The 18,293-nt window shown below is 40.1% G+C and overlaps 1 protein-coding gene across 10 annotated transcripts in view; it reads left to right on the top strand.

The window, feature by feature from the left end:
• The first annotated feature begins 2,187 nt into the window (after positions 1-2,187).
• The window catches only part of Agbl3 (ATP/GTP binding protein like 3), a 76,523-nt gene continuing 60,417 nt past the window's right edge, over positions 2,188-18,293 (top strand). For all 10 annotated transcript variants that reach the window (XR_004388315.1, XR_004388316.1, XM_032906781.1 and 7 more), the window contains exons 1-4: positions 2,188-2,833; positions 4,181-4,241; positions 5,167-5,352; positions 14,912-15,019. Coding sequence is in view for 8 of the 10 variants with exons in the window: in XM_032906781.1 (XP_032762672.1) it covers positions 2,771-2,833; positions 4,181-4,241; positions 5,167-5,352; positions 14,912-15,019 (418 nt within the window). In the remaining 2 variants the exon portion in view is untranslated. The remainder of the gene's footprint in view (positions 2,834-4,180; positions 4,242-5,166; positions 5,353-14,911; positions 15,020-18,293) is intronic.

Below are 18,293 nucleotides of genomic sequence, written 5' to 3'. Positions count from 1 at the left end.
CCCTCAAACCAAAGATTCTCTGAGCACTGCCACCTTTAGTGATATGCAGGTGGCATAAAACCAAGCAAACTAATATGGAGACTAATTTTCAAATGACTGTGATCAAAGGTGCACTTAATCTCCTCAGGCTAACGTCCAAAGAAAGAGGAAGTCTTGAAGTTTTTGAATTGCTGACACAAACACATTTCCAGAAAGTTACCAAATCTAGAGATGCTAAGTCCTTGCCATGCATGAATTGAAGTGCTTAATGTGAACCAAGAGAACACCTAATAATGGATTTTTAAAAAAATCTTTGCTTGAAAAAACTGTTCCAACTGTATTATCCACCAAAGTTAAAAATGACCAACAAATCAGGGTTAGATGTATACACGTGTACACACACACACACACACACACACACACACACACACACACACACACACACACCCTAAGTCTGCTGTGGAGGTATCTTATTGACTTAAATAAGGCAAAGTGGGGATTAAAAGTGTTGGCTAACAAAGAATTTCTAAACCGATATTTTGAGAATTCACTCTCATATAGCCAAGACTGCTCCAGATCAAGTATTTGAGTTTCATTTCCAGAATAAAGATGGATTTCAATTGTGCAGAATGGAACTCAACCTTTTAACTCCAAGTACAATTACTTCATTTTTATTAATGAGGTTTAGTCCAGAAAATTAACTTGCCTGTGGTCATCAGGTTGTTAAAAGTCAAGTGAGCATCCAGACACAAGCCTTAAACCGTATGTTCTAATGCCTTCTCTGCGCACCCAGCAAATTACTGTCACTCCGAACAAACTGCTGTCACGCCTTTCTCCAGTGCTCAATCCTCCCTCCAGCCTGCAACACTCAAACCTCTTCAAACCCTAAGCCTAGCCCGGAGTTCCCATCATCCCCCCGCATCACTTTCTCCAGCCAAAGTCTCACCACCTTCATAGCTGTCGCTAGGGGGAGAAAGCGCCAAACCTTCCCGAACTCTCGCGAGACTACAGCCGTTGCCACGGCAACAAGTGGCCGCCTCTCCATAGAGAGCGTAGCCCCGGCCGCTGAATTACGATGGTGTTTCCTCTGGCCCTGTGGTCGCCCGATGCCTGGGGTACATCCTAAAGTACTCTCCCGACAGGGGTGGGACGACCGGCAGGCTTGAAGAAGCCGAGGGAGCGAGGCGGGCGGCGGACGCGCCGCTCAGGCAGGGGAGCGCGGGAGATGCGCGGGGGAGCGCGGGAGATGCGCGGGGGAGCGCGGGAGATGCGCGGGGCAGCGCGGGGCCCGCGTGAGTGAGGAGGTTCTGCGTGGGTCCTGTCCCCGGAGAAGGTCTGGCGCGGCCGCGCGCCCCTCGCTCGCCGCTTCCGGCGCCCGGCGCTAGCCCGCCTGGTCCGCGCACGTAAAGAGCTGCCGCCGGGCGCCAGGCGGGTTGTCCCAGTTTCGAGCTGTCATCCGGGGCTGAAGCTTCGGTCTGCGCCCAGCGATGTCACCTAGAAACCGCTCTCTCGGTTGCAGTTGTTTATGTTGAAGCTTCGCGAGGCCTTCTGTGCAGTCCGCGCCCCAGAACACGCTCTTCTGTGAACCACAGGGCTGTGAAAGGTTTTTGTCGGTGGTGTGCAGCCCACGCTCCTAAAGCCTCGCTTTTAGAGAGAGAACATAAACCGGTAGTTGTGAAATTGGTAAATTCTTTTGGTATCCTCCAAAGTGTAAAAGCTTGGCAAAGACTTTCGATTATTTCATTGCAAACAAAAGTGGAAACGTATACTCAAAGCTGTAGTTATCCCCAAAGGCACAGTCACTGGCATGTGCATCAGGAGGAAAATGTCATTTTAGTAAAAATGGCAATTTCAGGTTTGCATAGAAGAGACAGTGGTCATCGCCACAGGACCTTCTGGTGGCTATTTCAATGCAAATGAAGTCATTGAATTTTAAAGTTAAATATATACAATAATTATCAAAGTTAAGAGAAACCAGTTACAGTACACTGAAACTTGGGTCAACTGAAAAAGGAAGGGGAAAGTTTTTAAGTTGTTGCTACATTTTATTGTCTGAATAATCGTAACTTTTCTTGCATAATTTTTAATGCTTGAGGACAATCCTGATTTGCTATTGCAGTGTATTGTTTAATTATAAATATAAAGTGTAAATGGCCTAGCTATATATTGTGAAAGTTTTCCAACTAAATTACATGCTTTGTGTTTTTTTGTTTCAACAGACTTTTTAGTTTTTGTTCATAAAACATACTAAGAGGTTATAAATTTATCCCTCTCCAACTCTTCCAAGATTCACATCCCCATTCCATATCCACTCATCATTTTAAATTTTTATTTAATTAAAATATAATTACATCATTTACCCCATCCAACCCTCTCAGATTCATAACCTCTTTCACATTATTATCATTATGTGTGTTTAAATAAATATATAAAGGCAACTTGCAGAAGTCTGTTGAATGTTGCTTATGTGTATATATTTTTAGGACTGAACACTTGGTATTAGATGTCTGTTTAGGAAGCTTGCTTTACAGTAATGGATAGTTTGTTTTGGTTTTGTTTTGTTTTTTGTTTTTTAATCTTTGAAATTGAAGTTAATTTCCTGAATCCTTACTCGTTTCGTTTTCAGAGATCTATCACTGTTAATTAAATACAATTTGATCGGTTTTGTAGTATTCATTTAATATAGAATGTACACACCTTTGCTTAAAAGAAAAACTGTTAAATAATTTCCTTAGACATTTTATAGCCTACCCACATAATAAAAGAAATCTCAAGAAAGACACTAGAAGAGATGTCAGAAGATTCAGAAGAGGAAGACTATTCAGATAGAAGTATCAGTGATGACGATGAGTTGGTATGTCTCTTTTACTCTACATAATTTGAGGTAAAATGTAGTATAAAGTATATATTCCCAACTAAAATATTGTAGAATTAATTTGATATAAAAATAAAGTGGATGGTGTCCATTTTTGTCATGGAAGTTAGAAAATAACTGAAAAACGTATTGTGTGATCAATGCCCTGCTTAGAAAGAAAGAAAAAGAATTGATTCTATCAACCTGAAAGTGGGGAGGGGGAATGGGAGGAATTGGCAGGAGAAATGGGAGGGGCAAAATGATCTAATTCTATTTCAGTTAAAAACATTTTTTTTAAATGGGAAAGGATTTTTCTTGAGAAAATCTTGGGTAAGATTATTCTGGTGAAGCTGGAAGAGACAGACACTGTAAATATTGGTAAGAAGTCACTGTGAATGTATGTAATGATTAGGATTTTATTTCAGTCATTTCTACTCTGTTCCTTATATGCTAATTCTGTTATAACATAGTAGGCACCATATCCAAACCCCTGGTGTTCCAGCCAGGGTTCTTATGTTTCACCATAGTACATTAATGTGACTCTTCAATACCGTAGGAAAGGATATGGATCGCAGAAAAAAGAGGAGGGGGGACGTAGCGTTTGAAAATATTGTGTCTCTCTTATACCCTGTTCTAAGAGATTTCTTTAAAAAGTACAATTTACAATATGTTTAAAGTTCCAAAATCTCTTCAGAATGATACATAGTTCTCTAAGTCCATAACTTTCTGTGTTCTGTGTTCACCAGTTGTTTCCCCAAGTATTCCAAGACTTTATTCCTTTAAACTCTATTCCTTCTCCGTAGTTATTGAATGGCCTACCCTGATGTCCTAGTTAGCGTTTTACTGCTGTGAACAGACACCATGACCAAGGCAACTCTTATAAAGACCACATTTAATTGGGGCTGGCTTACAGGTCCAGAGGTTCAGTCCATTATCATCAAGGCAGGAATATATCAGTATCCAGGCAGGCATGGTGCAGGAGGAGCTGAGAGTTCTACATCTTCATCTGAAGGCTGCTAGTGGAAGATTGATTTCCAGCCAGCTGGCATGAGGGTCTTAAGCTCATGCCCACAGTGACACCTACTCCAACAGGGCCACATCTCCAAATAGTGTCACTTCCTGGACCAAGCATATCCAAACCACCACATCTGTGGAAGAGGAATAAAGATGCAAATGCTAAGGTTCCCTTGTATTGGAGGGGCTGCTTTGGGGCTAGTAACCCAAATAACCATGGCATCTTCCATTTGTTAAAGATTAAAGACAATCACAAGTAGTTATGTAGATGTTAAAGAAAACCATGGATTTTGTTACTATTGGTTCTTAAATTTTAAAATTCTTTTGTTTCAGGATGAGGATTCATTCATGAAATTTGTAAGTGATGATATTCATCAGTGTACACTACTAACAGGTTTGAACTCATCTATATGTATTTTCCTCCCTTTTTAATCATGAATGTTCTAGTGGGTAAAAAGTAGGATAAAGAAACTGAAAAAATGCAGATCTAATAAAATAGTGATTATTCTGGTGGGTAGGGAGAAAGAAATATAACCGCTTTGGAGTTTAAACTTTTCAGGACAGTTTTAAGTAAGCCAGGATTAGGGTTGATATTAGAAAATAATGAATGAAAGTAGTAGTTACTTTGTGAAGGACTCTTTAACATAAGGACTTACTGTATTTCAAAATTTTAAATTACAAATAAAAACATAATTATCGGGGTTGGGGGATTTGGCTCAGTGGTAGAGCGCTTGCCTAGGAAGCGCAAGGTCCTGGGTTCGGGTCCCAGCCCCGGAAAAAAAAAAAAAAAAAAAAAACATAATTATCAGCATTGGACATGTCTATGAGACAGGAAGATCTGTAGGGCTCACTGGTTGAGCCTAATCAGTGTGTTCTATCTAGGCCAGTGAGAAACCCAGTCTTGATGGAGGTAGACAGTACTCTTGAGGATGACATCAAGGATTGCCCTCTGACCTCTGAGGCTCTTGCACGCACACACACACACACACACACACACACACACACACACACACATGTTTAAAAGTCAAATTTAGATGACTTACTAGGAAAGCTAGAAGAGACAGACACTCTGGAAATATTGGTAAGAAGTCACTGTGAAATAATAGTACATAGGTTAACAGATTTTTACTTATTATGAAAATCAGTTTTTATAAAATTTCATTTAGATATTTATTATATCCTGAATTATTAAATAGTTAAAACAATATCTATACATATGCATAAATTAAGTAGGTTAAAAAGAAAAGAACTATAGGATACATGCCGGAATTGGTATGTTCCTTCTGGTCTCTCATGACTGTATTTGAATTTTTTTTCAGCTGATTCTATTGGTGACCCATTCTTTCCTCGGACTACACAGATTTTATTGGAGTATCAGCTAGGAAGATGGGTACCACGCCTTCGAGAACCACGAGATTTATATGGCGTCTCTTCTTCTGGTCCGCTGAGCCCAACACGGTGGCCATACCACTGTGAGGTCATTGATGAAAAAGTCCAGCATATTGGTATGTTTTTAGAAGTTAGGGGATTCAGACATTAGCAAACGTATCAATCTTGATGTTAATGAGGACACTAATGATGTAACAACTGTATTCCAGAAGTATAACATAAGCCATGTATATAATAAAAAATGTCCTGCTAGCTATACAAGTTTAAAAGTGGAATTACTTTCAGAATATATTCTATTAAACTTTATCAAAAATATTTCACTTTCTCTTTACACAAAGTCATCCAAATCTGGTATGCATTTTATACTTATGGGCATCTCAGCTCAGATTATGCACACATCACTGTGCTTAAATGGAAAGGTTAAAACCGTCTGCCAGAATGGAGCAGAGTGGTGCACACCTGTCATTCTGCACACAGACGGCTGAGTCAGGATTGCAGGTTCAGGCTACCCTGGGCTACATATCACCAGAGCCTGTTTCAGATAAACAAAAGTCCTTTATCTAACTAGCTTTAGACATGACTATCGTAGGCAGTATACTGGGACTATGGCAAAGTGTCAGAGTGCTCATGATCTACAGTTGCACTCATTTCTGCTCCCCCATCCTGGCCCCCAGTCTCCTCTTCAATCCTTTGTCGCTGCCTTTTTCTTTACTACTTACTGTTTCTTTCCTTCAGCTGACATGGATGGACTGAAGAAGACCTACTTAAAGTGGGTTTTGTTGCTGTTTCTTTGTGTATATTTTCAAATTTGTTTTCTACTCTCCTAGAAAAGACAGTGGACATAATGACGGTCAAAAACATCCTCAATGCTCTACACCTTCTGCTGTGATTCTTCCTTTGTTGATTGTAGAGTCCACATGTGCTATTACCATGTAGAACTAGGACAAACACGTGTGAGTGGATAAATCAAAACCAATCTGTACTTATTACAGCCTTCTGAAGTTAAATACTACTCAGGAGGTCTTAAAAGCTAAATTTTCTTCTTTCATTATCTAGTTCTAGATAGATAAGTATCATAGCAAGACAGGTAGTCAGTAGATACGGATCACAGAGAAGCAAAAGCAATCGTGGTTTTGCTTATAGAGAAGGAAGCCAAATTTTCTCTCAACGTCCAAATTTTAGGTCTAGAAATACATTAGAACTCATACTTACTGATACAAGCACCGCTTGTTTGCAGACGTGTCTTCAGTGTATATTTCTCTTAGCTTAGGGTGTCTTCTGCTTGCCTTTCAGCTCTTTTTTTCACCCTACTTATTTTTGTTCATATATCAGGGCGAAAAGTATAGAAATCAAACAGAAACAAAACAAAAAACCAGCAGCATGTACTAAATCTTAACTTAGTGAAGTCATTTCTATGCCTTGCTTCTGTTTCATAACCCCATTTTTGTAGCTATGTCGGTGAGAAAGGAAATGACTTGGAGAAGAAACGCCCCTCCTGCTTCTCCTGTAGCCTCTGTCATGTTCTCTTCTATGGGAATGGTGAAAGTATGAGCGCAGAAGAGACCCAGTGAGAAGAGGGAAATAAGGCCTCAGTATATCACTGCTTAGCAGTGTTCCTCTACCCCATGCTGGTTCCCCTTAGCAACTTTGCCTCTCTCTAGCTGGACAACCCACTTTCACATCCTTGGTGCACCCTATTGTGTTTCTAGCACTTATTCTCAACCTTCACTTGGCCCAAGCTTCAGCAGTGCCTCAGGATGGAGAAAGTCTCTACATTCTGGTTACCTGATACACTTCCAGTTTTACGCTTTCAGATTAGAACAGTTATATTTCTGGCTTCTACTAATTCTAAATCTATTTTCTTACCAAACTCCTATTTTTAAGACTAACTGAATTCTCCAGTGCTGCATATCGGGTTTCCTTATGTGTTAAGTAGAATTTGAGCTTTATAAGCTCAGCTTCCATCCTGAATGAAGGTGTAAATGTTCCATGTACAAGTGCAGATGTAGCCTTTCTCAGCATTGGCTTCCCAAGATCCCCAGAGTCCTGAGGGGAACATCAAAGCTCCTAGTGATGCACTTGTGCCTGTTGAGAGCCTCATCTGGGGGCTGTGCCATGCTGTTGTTCAGTCTGTGTCCTGCAGGTCTGAAGGCTGTGCAGGTTATTAGACTGCAGCATCCACACGTCCTTTGTGCAGGAAGAACTGAAATCTGTTCCCAGGGGTCTTTGTCTATTTTCCCTACTTGCTACTATTTCAAAAAGTCTGCTTTCCATGGTTTTGCACATTCCTTTGAAATTGCTTTTTAAAATAAGTTTAGATATTTGACGGGCATACAAGACTAAACAGGGCTCTGCTAGTTCATCACTTTCATTTAAAGTCAGAGGAAGGGTTCAGAACAAAGGAACCCTGGCAAAATGCTGGAGCCAAGAAACCATCAAGGTATATAAGGTCCCAGAATCTTCAAAACAATTCTCTCTTTCTCTCTCTCTCTCTCTCTCTCTCTCTCTCTCTCTCTCTCTCTCTCTCTCTCTCTCTCTCACACACACACACACACACACACACACACACACACACACCATGACTTCTTTTAAAAACATTAACATCTGTGCAGTGAATCTCTCTGCCTCAGAAACTAAGGCAAAACGCAGCCGAGGTCTTGCGCCTCTGCCATCACGTCATTAGAACAGCGTGCTTAACTGTGCTGCCAAATAAAGGCATTGTATATAAAGGTTTGGGGTTACCAGGGCAGTCCAAAACCTGAACAGTCCATCTACTGCTCTTACTGTCCTTAGCCAAGATGCAAAGCTGGACACCAGTGTGCCATGGAGACAGAAACAGAACTTTTCTCTAGCCCAATTGTATACACAATCATCTGTTGTGAAAGTCTTTCCATATTAGCTCATATACACCATTAGATTTCATTAAGTAAATGCACCATAATTTAATTGGTACCTTATTAATGAGTTTTAGAACAGAGCTTAAAACATCACAAAATTTGATTTCAAAATAAACTCAGGTTACAATAGTAAAACAACATGGTAGGACTGGGGACGCAGCTCACTTGCCTGTGCAAGGCCCTGAGTCTGATCACTACAAAGCCCACTGGATAGCACTGTCCGAGGCAGACACACAGACCTGGGGTCGCTGAGGTGATCCAGAAGTCCATCTATTTACAACCAGCTGCGGAGAGGAATTTCTTTTGTTTTTGTGTTTGTTTGTTTATTTTGTTTGTTTGTTTGTTTGTTTTTAGCAAAGGCACCAAGAAAAATACACTGAAGGGGGAAATGATCTTTCTTTTTTAAGGTACTTGGAAAATTGAAAATATGGATAGAGCTACAAAGATGCTGGAGCTGTAGACAGAGATAGAAGTACAGATACTGATACAAATATAGACAGACACAGGCATGAGGAATGCACTTCTTTATTCTTAACCTACTTGGTTGTTGAGGCTACCAAATTATTTTTTAATTTATTCTCCAATCATTTTTTACAGTTCAGACTTTATCCCCCGCCCAGTCCACCTTCCAACTGTTCTACATCCCACATCCCATACCTCCTCCTTGCCCTTCGCCTCCCATCTCCACGAGGATGTCCCACCCCACCCTCCCCACCAGACCTCTAAACTTCCTGGAGCCTCCAGTCTCTTGAGGGTTCGGTGCATCTTCTCTGACTGAACCTAGACCTGGAGTAGTCTGCTGTATATGTGTTGGGGGCCTCATATCAGCAGGTGTATGCTGCCTGGTTGGTGGCTCAGTGTCTGAGAGATCGACCCAGGATCCAGGTAAGTTGAGGCTGCTGGTCTTCCTATAGGGTGGCCCTCCTCCTCAGCTTCTTCCAGCTTTTCCCTAACTCAACCACAGGGGGCCACAAGCTTCTCTCCACTGGTTGGGTGTAAAAGTCTGCATCTGACTCTTTAGCTGCTTGTTGGGCAGTCATGATAGGCCCCTGTGTAAGCACACTGTAGCATCAGTAGTAGTGTCAGGTCTTGGGGCCTCCCCCTGAGCTGGATCCCATGTTGGGCCTGTCGTGGACCTCCTTTTCCTAAGGCTCTTCTCCATTTTTGTCCCTGCAGTTCTTTCAGACGGGACCAATTCTGGGTTAGAGTTTTTGACTGGGATGGCAACTTATCCCTCCCTGATGACCTGTCTTTCTACTGGAGGACTCTACAAGTTCCCTCACCCCACTGTAGGGCATTTCATCTCAGGTCCCTCCCTTGAGTCCTGAGCATCTCTCACCTCCCAGGTCTCTGGTATATTCTGGAGGGTCCTTCTACCTCCTGCCTCCCGAGGCTGCCTGTTTGCATTCTTTCTGCTGGCCCTCAGGGCTTCAGTCCTTCTCTCCCATCCAATATCTAATCATGTTCCCCTCTTCCCTTCCCTGTCGCCTTTCCCTCCTAGGTTCCTCCCTTCTTCCCCCCTTGTGGTTGCTTTCTTCTCCCTCCCAAGTCATCCTCACTTGAGCCCTTCAGCTTGTTATCCTTCTTGAATTCTTTGGACTGTATCCTGGGAATTCTGTACATTTTTGGCTAATATCCACTTATTAGTGAGGGCATATACCATGCATATCCTTTTGGGTCCAAGTTACCTCACTAAGGATGATATTTTCTAGTTCTACCCATTTGCCTGCAAAATTCATGATGTCCTCGTTCTTAATAGCTGAGTAGTATTCCATTGTGTAAATGAACCACATTTTCTGTATCTATTCTGTTGTGGAATATCTGGGTTGTTTCCAGCTTCTGGTTATCATGGGCGATCATAGATAAGGCTGCTGTGAACATAGTGAAGCACATGCCCCTGTGGCATGGTGGGGCATCTTTTTGGTATATGCCCAAGAGTGGTATAGCTGGGACTAAAGGTAGAACACCATAAAAAATGAACTTAAGAAAATAATTCCACTTAAAGTAGCACCAAAAAATAAAAGGGAGTCTCAGTTGAGGACTTGCCTAGATCTGTCAACAAACTGTAGGAGATTGTCTGATTATTGGTTGATGTGGGAAGACCCAACCTACTGTGGACAGCACCATGCTCTGGGCAGGTGGTTCTGGGCTGTATTATAAGTAAGGAAAGCTAGCTGAGCATAAGCAACCTAGAAAGTGAGCAGCATCCATGCGCTCACTCCTCTCCGCTCTTGATGTGGAAATGATGTGACTAGCTGCCTAAGTCTCTGCTTCATAGTCTCCTCAGTGATAGACGATAACCTGGAACTCTGGAAGTGTAAGATAAGTACACCTTCCCTCTACTGAAAGTCAGGGTGTTATCACAGCAGCAGAAATCAAACATTTCAGTTCTCATTAAAATATCAACCATTACTTTGTAAAACTTGACATATTGGTACTAAAATTTATGTAGAAACTAAACAAACATTGAATAGCAAAAAGTAAAATAGAACTTGAAGAACCAAGTCAAGGACTTTCAGATTTCATTGTAAACCAATAGTTTATTTTGACAGTTTGGAGCTATTTTATCATTAGCATATGTGACAGACAAGTGAATACAATTAAAGTGCAGAATTGCTGAGTGTGTGTGTGGCACATGCATTTAATACCAGCACTCAAGAGGCAGAGACTGGCAGATCCCTGAGTTTGAGGCCAGGCTACAGAACACATTTCAGGATAGCCAGAGCCACACAGAAAAACCCTGTCCTCAAAAGAAAACAACAAGCAAAAATCAGGATCAACCGACACGTCAATGGTCACAAAACTATTCAGTAAGAGACTAGTCTTTTAACAAGTGTTCTGAGACAACTGGATAAATTACAGGCAGAATAATAAAACTTGACCCTTATCACCTAACTCCAAATTAAAAAAAAGTATCAAAATCTAAATATAAGGGGCAGAATTATAAAGCTATATAAAGAAGCATAAAGGGGAAAATGGATTCTAGGTATAACACCAAAACAAGAATAAGAGCGAAAATCAGTAAATTATATTTCATCCAAGTAGAGAGCTTTATACGTTCAAGAGAACTATTAAGTTAGAGAAGATGCTTTCTAATGGTTTCCCCTTTATTCCTCCAAATTCTAGACTTGGGAAATCCTCTCTTTCTCTCAGTCCCTTACTAGCTACCTAATTTCTGTGGCTATTTAGATTGTGACACACATAATAAAATTTTGAAAGCTAACATCTACATATAAGAGAAAACACAATATTTTAGGTCTGAGTTACCTCATTCATGATACCTGTTTAAAAATATGTGTGTATGAAAGGAATCTGAATTGAGACACCAAATAATAGAGGAGAGAATTCCCCAACTAGACATCTTATGCCACCAAGTAAAACTTCCAGTGTCAGGAATGCATTGCATCTTGTTGAGTTATTGATCAAAGGGGTCCTATAGCACTCCCCAAATACAAGAAACTATTGCCCAGGTTATTGGTTACTCTCCACAACCTGTTGCTGAAGGCAACACTTACATCATTAAGCACAGAAAAGCTGAGCTGATGCCTTACTAGTACTTTCATCCCTACTAACAAGCAGTCCTAGTCTTGGAAGGTACTCTTCATGCTATTGGAAGGAAAGGTAATTATCAATGTCACCCAGCTACATACCCTGCAACCTGTAACAGAACCTGCAAGCCACAGTAGTGAAATCATGACTCAAATGTTTGTGGGAGTGACATTCACTTTTTTTACTGGATTTAAGGCCTACTCTATAAAATTGAACCTATACCTGAAACTACTAAAGTAGCCAAGAACCTGAGACTAGATAGCCCCTGGGCCTAAGGAAACCCCAATACACGATGATACTACTATAGCAACATAATAATAAAATGACTCCTAAAGATATACTGCTGTCATCAGTGCCTCTCCTGAAGAATCCACACAAATGATCCAGTAAGACATTTCTACATGGAACTTAAGCAGACTGCCAATAAACCTGAAAAGATGTTCAACATCTTAGCCATCAAGGAAATGCAAATTGATGCTACACTGAGATACCACTTTACAGGAACTAGGATGACTAGGACCAAAGAGTCAGATCACAGCAAGCGTTGGTGAGGATGAGGAGAAACTGGAAGCCTGACACTGGAGAGAAGGTAAAGCTGGTCAGTCATTTTGGACAGTTTAGCATATCCTTGGAAAGTCAGTTAGCATTTGAGTCAGCATTTTCAACCCATGTACACCCAGAAGAAATAAAATGTGCCCAAACAAAAGCAAGTGTCAATACGAGTACTATTCATAGTACATCAAGAGATAAATAGATAACTAAATGTGGTATACCTACGTAATGAAATAACAATTAGCTATAAAAAAGAATGAAGTATTAAAAACATGCTACAGGATGGATGGATCTTGCAAACATGCTCAGACAAAAGAAAATAAATATTGTGTGATTGTATCTATACGGAATGAGAATTTGAAATATATATAGAGAGACATGGGGCAGGCAAGATGGCTCAGTGTATAAAAACACTTTGCTGCCACATCTAAGAACTTGAGTTCAGTCTCCAGAACCCATGTTGTGGAAATTAAAAACTGATTCCCACAAACTATTCTCTGACCTTCTTACTCATCCTGTAGGATGTGTGTGCCAATGTATAATCACAAATAAGTAACCAATATATAAAAGTAATATTATATGACTGCCCTCTAACTAAGGTTATGCATTCTGATCCCTTTCCCCAAATATGATGGGTATTCTGTTCTATGTTACATGTCTTGTTCTATGTGGAAAAAAATGGATGACATACCTTGATGGAATTTTGTTACAAGTTAATGGGGGACATCAGGAAGCAGGAACCCTCTGTATCCTATATCCCCCTCTCCAAGAAGGGACTTTACATACTCGTGATTTATGTAAAAAGCCTGCGACTATGCCCTTTTAACAGTCTATGGAGTCAACAGCATTTAGACAGGCAGGTGCTCAGGGGCTGCTCATCTCTTAGATGCCTGCCTTTGTTTTCCCAGATTTTGGAAAACCTGGGTAGCCTCCAACTTCAGTACTCTAGTAGATTCAATAAAATAAACTGAAATTCATCTAGTTTCTTTTTTATTGTAAGGGGGAGGGTAATATTCTGTGTGTATTCTACCCATCTCTTAGCTGAAATTGGAAGTATGGCTATAGTTTTCAGAAATGTCACTCAGATAATTACTGAAAACCTATCCCAGATTGAAAGATGATAAACACACAGTATGAGGTCCATTGTAGTAGCACACACCTCTAACTGCAGCATCAGGAGGTGGGGTAGGAAGATCCTTAAGTTTAAGGTCAGCCTGAAATGCAGAATGAGATTTCTATTTCAAAATTCTAAATTACAAATGAAAACATAATTAAGTGCATTGTGCAATTCTAAAGTGTTTCCTATTGCTTCTGCTACAACTAGTAAAATCTCTGTTGGAATCTAAGATCTGTACACACACTAGTCACAAACTAAAATTGATCATCTTGATGGTTGTATTAATGGCTGTAGAGGGGGATTTCTTTATTAGAAGTTCACAAGTGTGGGCTGGAGAGATGACTCAGTGGTTAAGAGCACTGACTGCTCTTCCAGAGATCCTGAGTTCAATTCCCAACAACCACATGGGGCTCACAGCCATCTGCAACACAATCTGATTCCCTCTTCTGATGTGTCTGAAGAGAGTGACAGGGTACTCACTTATATAAAATAAATAAAATCTTAAAAAAAAAAGTTCACAAGTATTTGGAAAGAATTTAGTACTGTGCTAAGTATTTTAGGTAAACAATTCTGGCACATTTTCCACATATATTCAATTGTTTCCAAATAAATTAAAAACAACTACCTAGGAATAAATCTGACAAAGGACATAGAAGTCTTATATATAACCACACAGCACTAAGAATACATATTTTTTTAAGATTTAAGGAAATGGAGGGTATTTTCAGAAGGGACTAGTTGAGCCTGGAAAGACCCACCTAATGTAGACAGCACTATGGCATGAGCTTGTGAACAGGATAAGATAAAGGAGGAAGCATGCTGAGCGCCAGCATCTCTTCTCTGCTCCCTGGTCCTCAGTGATGTGATGTGAGCCTCTCTACTGTGCCTTCCCCGCCATGATGGATGAACCCAATGAAACCACACACAAAAAGGAAGACTTTTAAGTTTCTGACAGCTGTTGGATCACAGAGACTAAAAAGTAACTAATAGGGAGGGAGATGGTGTATTTATGGTTTGGAAGGCTCATACTCTTAAAGTCATCACTTATCCCCAAAGTAATCTATAGAGTCAGTTTAATCCCCCACAAAAATTTGTCTAAGAATATTCACCCTCTCTGGAGGGAGAAGAACCATAAATATGTTTATAAGGGATTATTACCAAGCAAAAGGCTGAAGACAAAGGGAGCAGAAAGTAAAAGGTGGAAGAAGCAATATATATACTCAGAGAAGGGATAAACACGGCATGAAGGACTACAGAGAAATAGACAGTGTACTGTAGAGCTGATTGGCATAGAACAATTGGTGCTGAACTAGACAGTGATCTAGGACAGTGTACACATCCATGAGCTGTGTTACAGTGTGATGGTGTTATTACATGTCATGAACCCTTGCTAAAAATATATCCCTACATAAAGCATTACATTTTAGGCTAGGTGTGTATCAGTTAGTAATTTGAAAGCATACATTAAGAGCCCGGCTAGCTCAGTCGGTAGAGCATGAAAGCATACATTAATAATTCATTTGAAGTCATATTTAAAGAATGTCCCCTTATTTTTTCCAGAGTGGACTCCTTTTGTTCCTGAGCCAGTCTATGTCCCAACAGGCCTGGAAATAGAACCTGTTTACCCAAACTCCAAGGAAGACACCGTGGTTTACCTAGCTGAAGATGGTGGGCATATTCTCTAAAACATTCCTGTAAAATATGGTTGGTGTCTTGATGTCTTAATTAGGCTTGTACTGTTATCTATAGAGGGAACTTCCAAATAACTAGGAAGCTCCTATTGCCTTAAAAATATATGGCTACGTATTAATTCAAATGTTTAGTGCTGCTTAAGTTATTGAAGACATCTTCAAAATATGCTGTTTATTAAAATGGAGAGTTACATATAGAATGAATTAATGTTTTGTATGTTTTAAAAAACAAATCTAGTAATGTTATCTGCAAAATTATTATTCTCTATCTTCAGTAAAAGTCATTTAAATGATTTCCCATTAATTTCATTCTTGTTTGTTGATTTTTTTAATGTTACCATCTTTGAAAGAAAATAATATAGTCCACATTGCCAATAAGATTCAAGATTATATTCCAGGAAAGAGTTTTTAACAATCAGATCAGTCTTTGGCACTCTGAGAACTCTACAAATGAAACAGTCTTATCCCCCTTTATGATACTGCATGCTAAAACCCAACAGAAGTCTGGGACAGGGTCCTAACCTGTCGCTGAAGCAAAAACATCAGGAATTATGGGACCCTTATGAATATTTCATCATCAGAGCTTGGTGTCTTGTTGTTTCTGTATATTAAAATAACTTCTAGGGCATGCATATTGAGAAGACAAGCATGCCAAAGAAAATTTACACCAACTGTTTCTATACAGTGACAATCCCAGAAATCACATATTCACACATATCCAAACACTGAAGTGATCAAATACCTCTTAATTTTTAGAGTTTTTTTTTCAAATATTTACATGACTAACCTGCCTTAGAGCTTTTACACATAATAGAAATAAGGTCTTAAAAAAACAAACCATTAAGTGGTGTAAGTTAGCAAGAATCCTGACAGTTTACATGAAGTAACTTTAAGAAAGCTTAAGGAGATTTAATGAATTTACAACAGAAATAGATGTGAGGGAGACAAATAGTGAAGCAATAGGGGGCTATCATCAGAACAATGACCTATCTCCTAGGTAAGAAATTGGGATGGTTTCTAGACCCTAGAACCTTTAAGGAATGAAAAGGCACCTCCCAAGCAAATATACATACGAACACAAATAACTCTTTAAAACATTTTAAAATAAATACACTCCTGGCACTCTGGGCCTCTCTCCTGTCTATACCCATACCTGATCCTTCCTCCCCCACCTCCCACCCCCTCTCTACCATCCAGTTCCCTCCCTCCCTCTGCCTCCCATGACCATTTTGTTCCCCCTTCTAAGGATTTACATCTTCACTTGGGCCTTGTTTTGTTTAACTTCTTTTGGATCATGTGTAGTCTCTACTTTTATGCTTTTTTACAACTTTTTTTGGTGTCAGTGACTAATGTCAGAATCTCAACTATTGTTTCTTTGCTATTTTTTTCTGCTTAACCCTCTCCTAGGATGTCAGTCATGACGATGTTAGGTTACTTGGTGCTGTCTAACAGTTCTTAGATCCTACGTGTTTATTTTGCTTGCTTTGTGTTGCTTTTGTTGTAAGAAACTCCTGCCTGAGTTTTGACTGTTTCTGTTCACCGCTGTCATTTTTATCAAGCATTTCCTTTTCTCTATAGTTTCCTGAGAAGCTCATCAGAGGCAGTTTCAACTTACATTACTGCTTTTCATTGTCATATTCTATCCGATGCTTTCTTACATTCCCCGTTGCCCTTGCACATCCTTTTATGGTTGGTCCTTAACACATTTGCTCCTTCTGAATTCTTTACCTGATAGAGCCGGCATCTTCATCATATTAGACTGGTTATGTAGTTTTCCTCTTGACCCATGTCTGTAGTGTTTTCTCTGTGTATGTACATGAAGACATGTATGTGTTGAAGTCCTCTGGCTGAAAGCTGGAGATCTTATCTAGGTGGTAAAGAAAAGCAAATAATTTTTATGTGTGAAAATTGAAAACAAAAAAAATCCCAGGACCTAACTCTTTTAAGTGTAGGGGAGGGGGTGACAATGACGATGATTCAGTTTGTGGACAAAGTTAGTATTCTGTTTATTCTATTTATTTCTGTTAGTCTTCTTACCTTTACAGCATCACAGGATTGAGACCTCCTACATCACCACTTAGAATGATGCAGAGGGAGTTTCTCAGTTCTGCATCACTCTTAGCTTTTACACTGCAGAGAGATTCTCTCTGAACCCTGTACCTCCAATTCATAAGTCCTTGTTATTTTTTTCCTCATGGCCTCTTAGACTTTTAGGGAGACAGAGTGTGAAGCCTGTGGTTCTGATTAAACCATAGTCATACACCATGTCCCTGGTTCTCAGACAGGAGGCCTCTGCAGTGTACCAGTGTCAGCAGCAGAACAGCTGCTTCCACCCGGTAACTCCTGCCTGCCTAGCCCCAAATAGTAAAGGATTTGGGATTTTGGAAACAGTTTTCTTTTCCCAGATATTGCATATGAATACCAGTGCCCTAAAGCTAACAATGTTTATCATCCTTACTTCACAAGAATTTAAGATTTTTGTTACATAAGAAAGAGAGAGAGAGAGATGATCTAGGTAGGTAGAAAAATTTTTGTGAATATCTGGGTATGTCCATAAGAAAAACTTCTGTAGGTACATAATCCCCCTATACCCTTGTCCTTCATGTCTTCTCGGCGAGTCTGCCCACATATCTTCTCTTTCTAGCCCACATTCCACCTTCCGATAACGGGTTAAACCTTTTTAGAAGATGTTTGTTTTTAAGTTATATGTCTGTCGTGTGGATGTGTGCTCATGAGTGCAGGTGTAGTGGAGGCCACGGGCATTAGAGTCACAGGCAGTGTGAACCACCTAATGCCTGTGAGTGCTGGCACCCAAACTCAGGTTCCTTCCAAGAGCAGAATGTCCTCTTACCCACTGACCATCTGGACAGCCCTCACTGAATCCGTTTTTAAGTGAATGTTCCTCATTGTGGTCTACACAAAATAAGCCAACATCCATGATCCATCTCTCCTTTAGAAGGGCCTTAAATTTTGAAGTCAGAATTTGTCTTGCAGCCACAGGAAACGGAACTTTCAGTAGTTCAAAAAAGCATTGTAAAATTTCTCACAGTAGTATTTTTGCTATTCAAAGGCTAAGAAAATGCACTTTCTAGTGTTTTTGTGTCCTAGCAGAATCCACAATTTTGTCTCTGATTTTAAATGTGTCTAGTGTTTAAAACTCACATGCATTTGGAGCTGTAAGCTCTCTTTATGTACAGCTTTTATTACAGCCCACAGATGTTGATGTAGTATGTTTTGTCATTCTGTTCAAT

Source organism: Rattus rattus, chromosome 6, assembly GCF_011064425.1.
Source record: "Rattus rattus isolate New Zealand chromosome 6, Rrattus_CSIRO_v1, whole genome shotgun sequence".
Taxonomy (NCBI): domain Eukaryota; kingdom Metazoa; phylum Chordata; class Mammalia; order Rodentia; family Muridae; genus Rattus; species Rattus rattus.
This window is presented reverse-complemented; position numbering and strand designations above follow the sequence as displayed.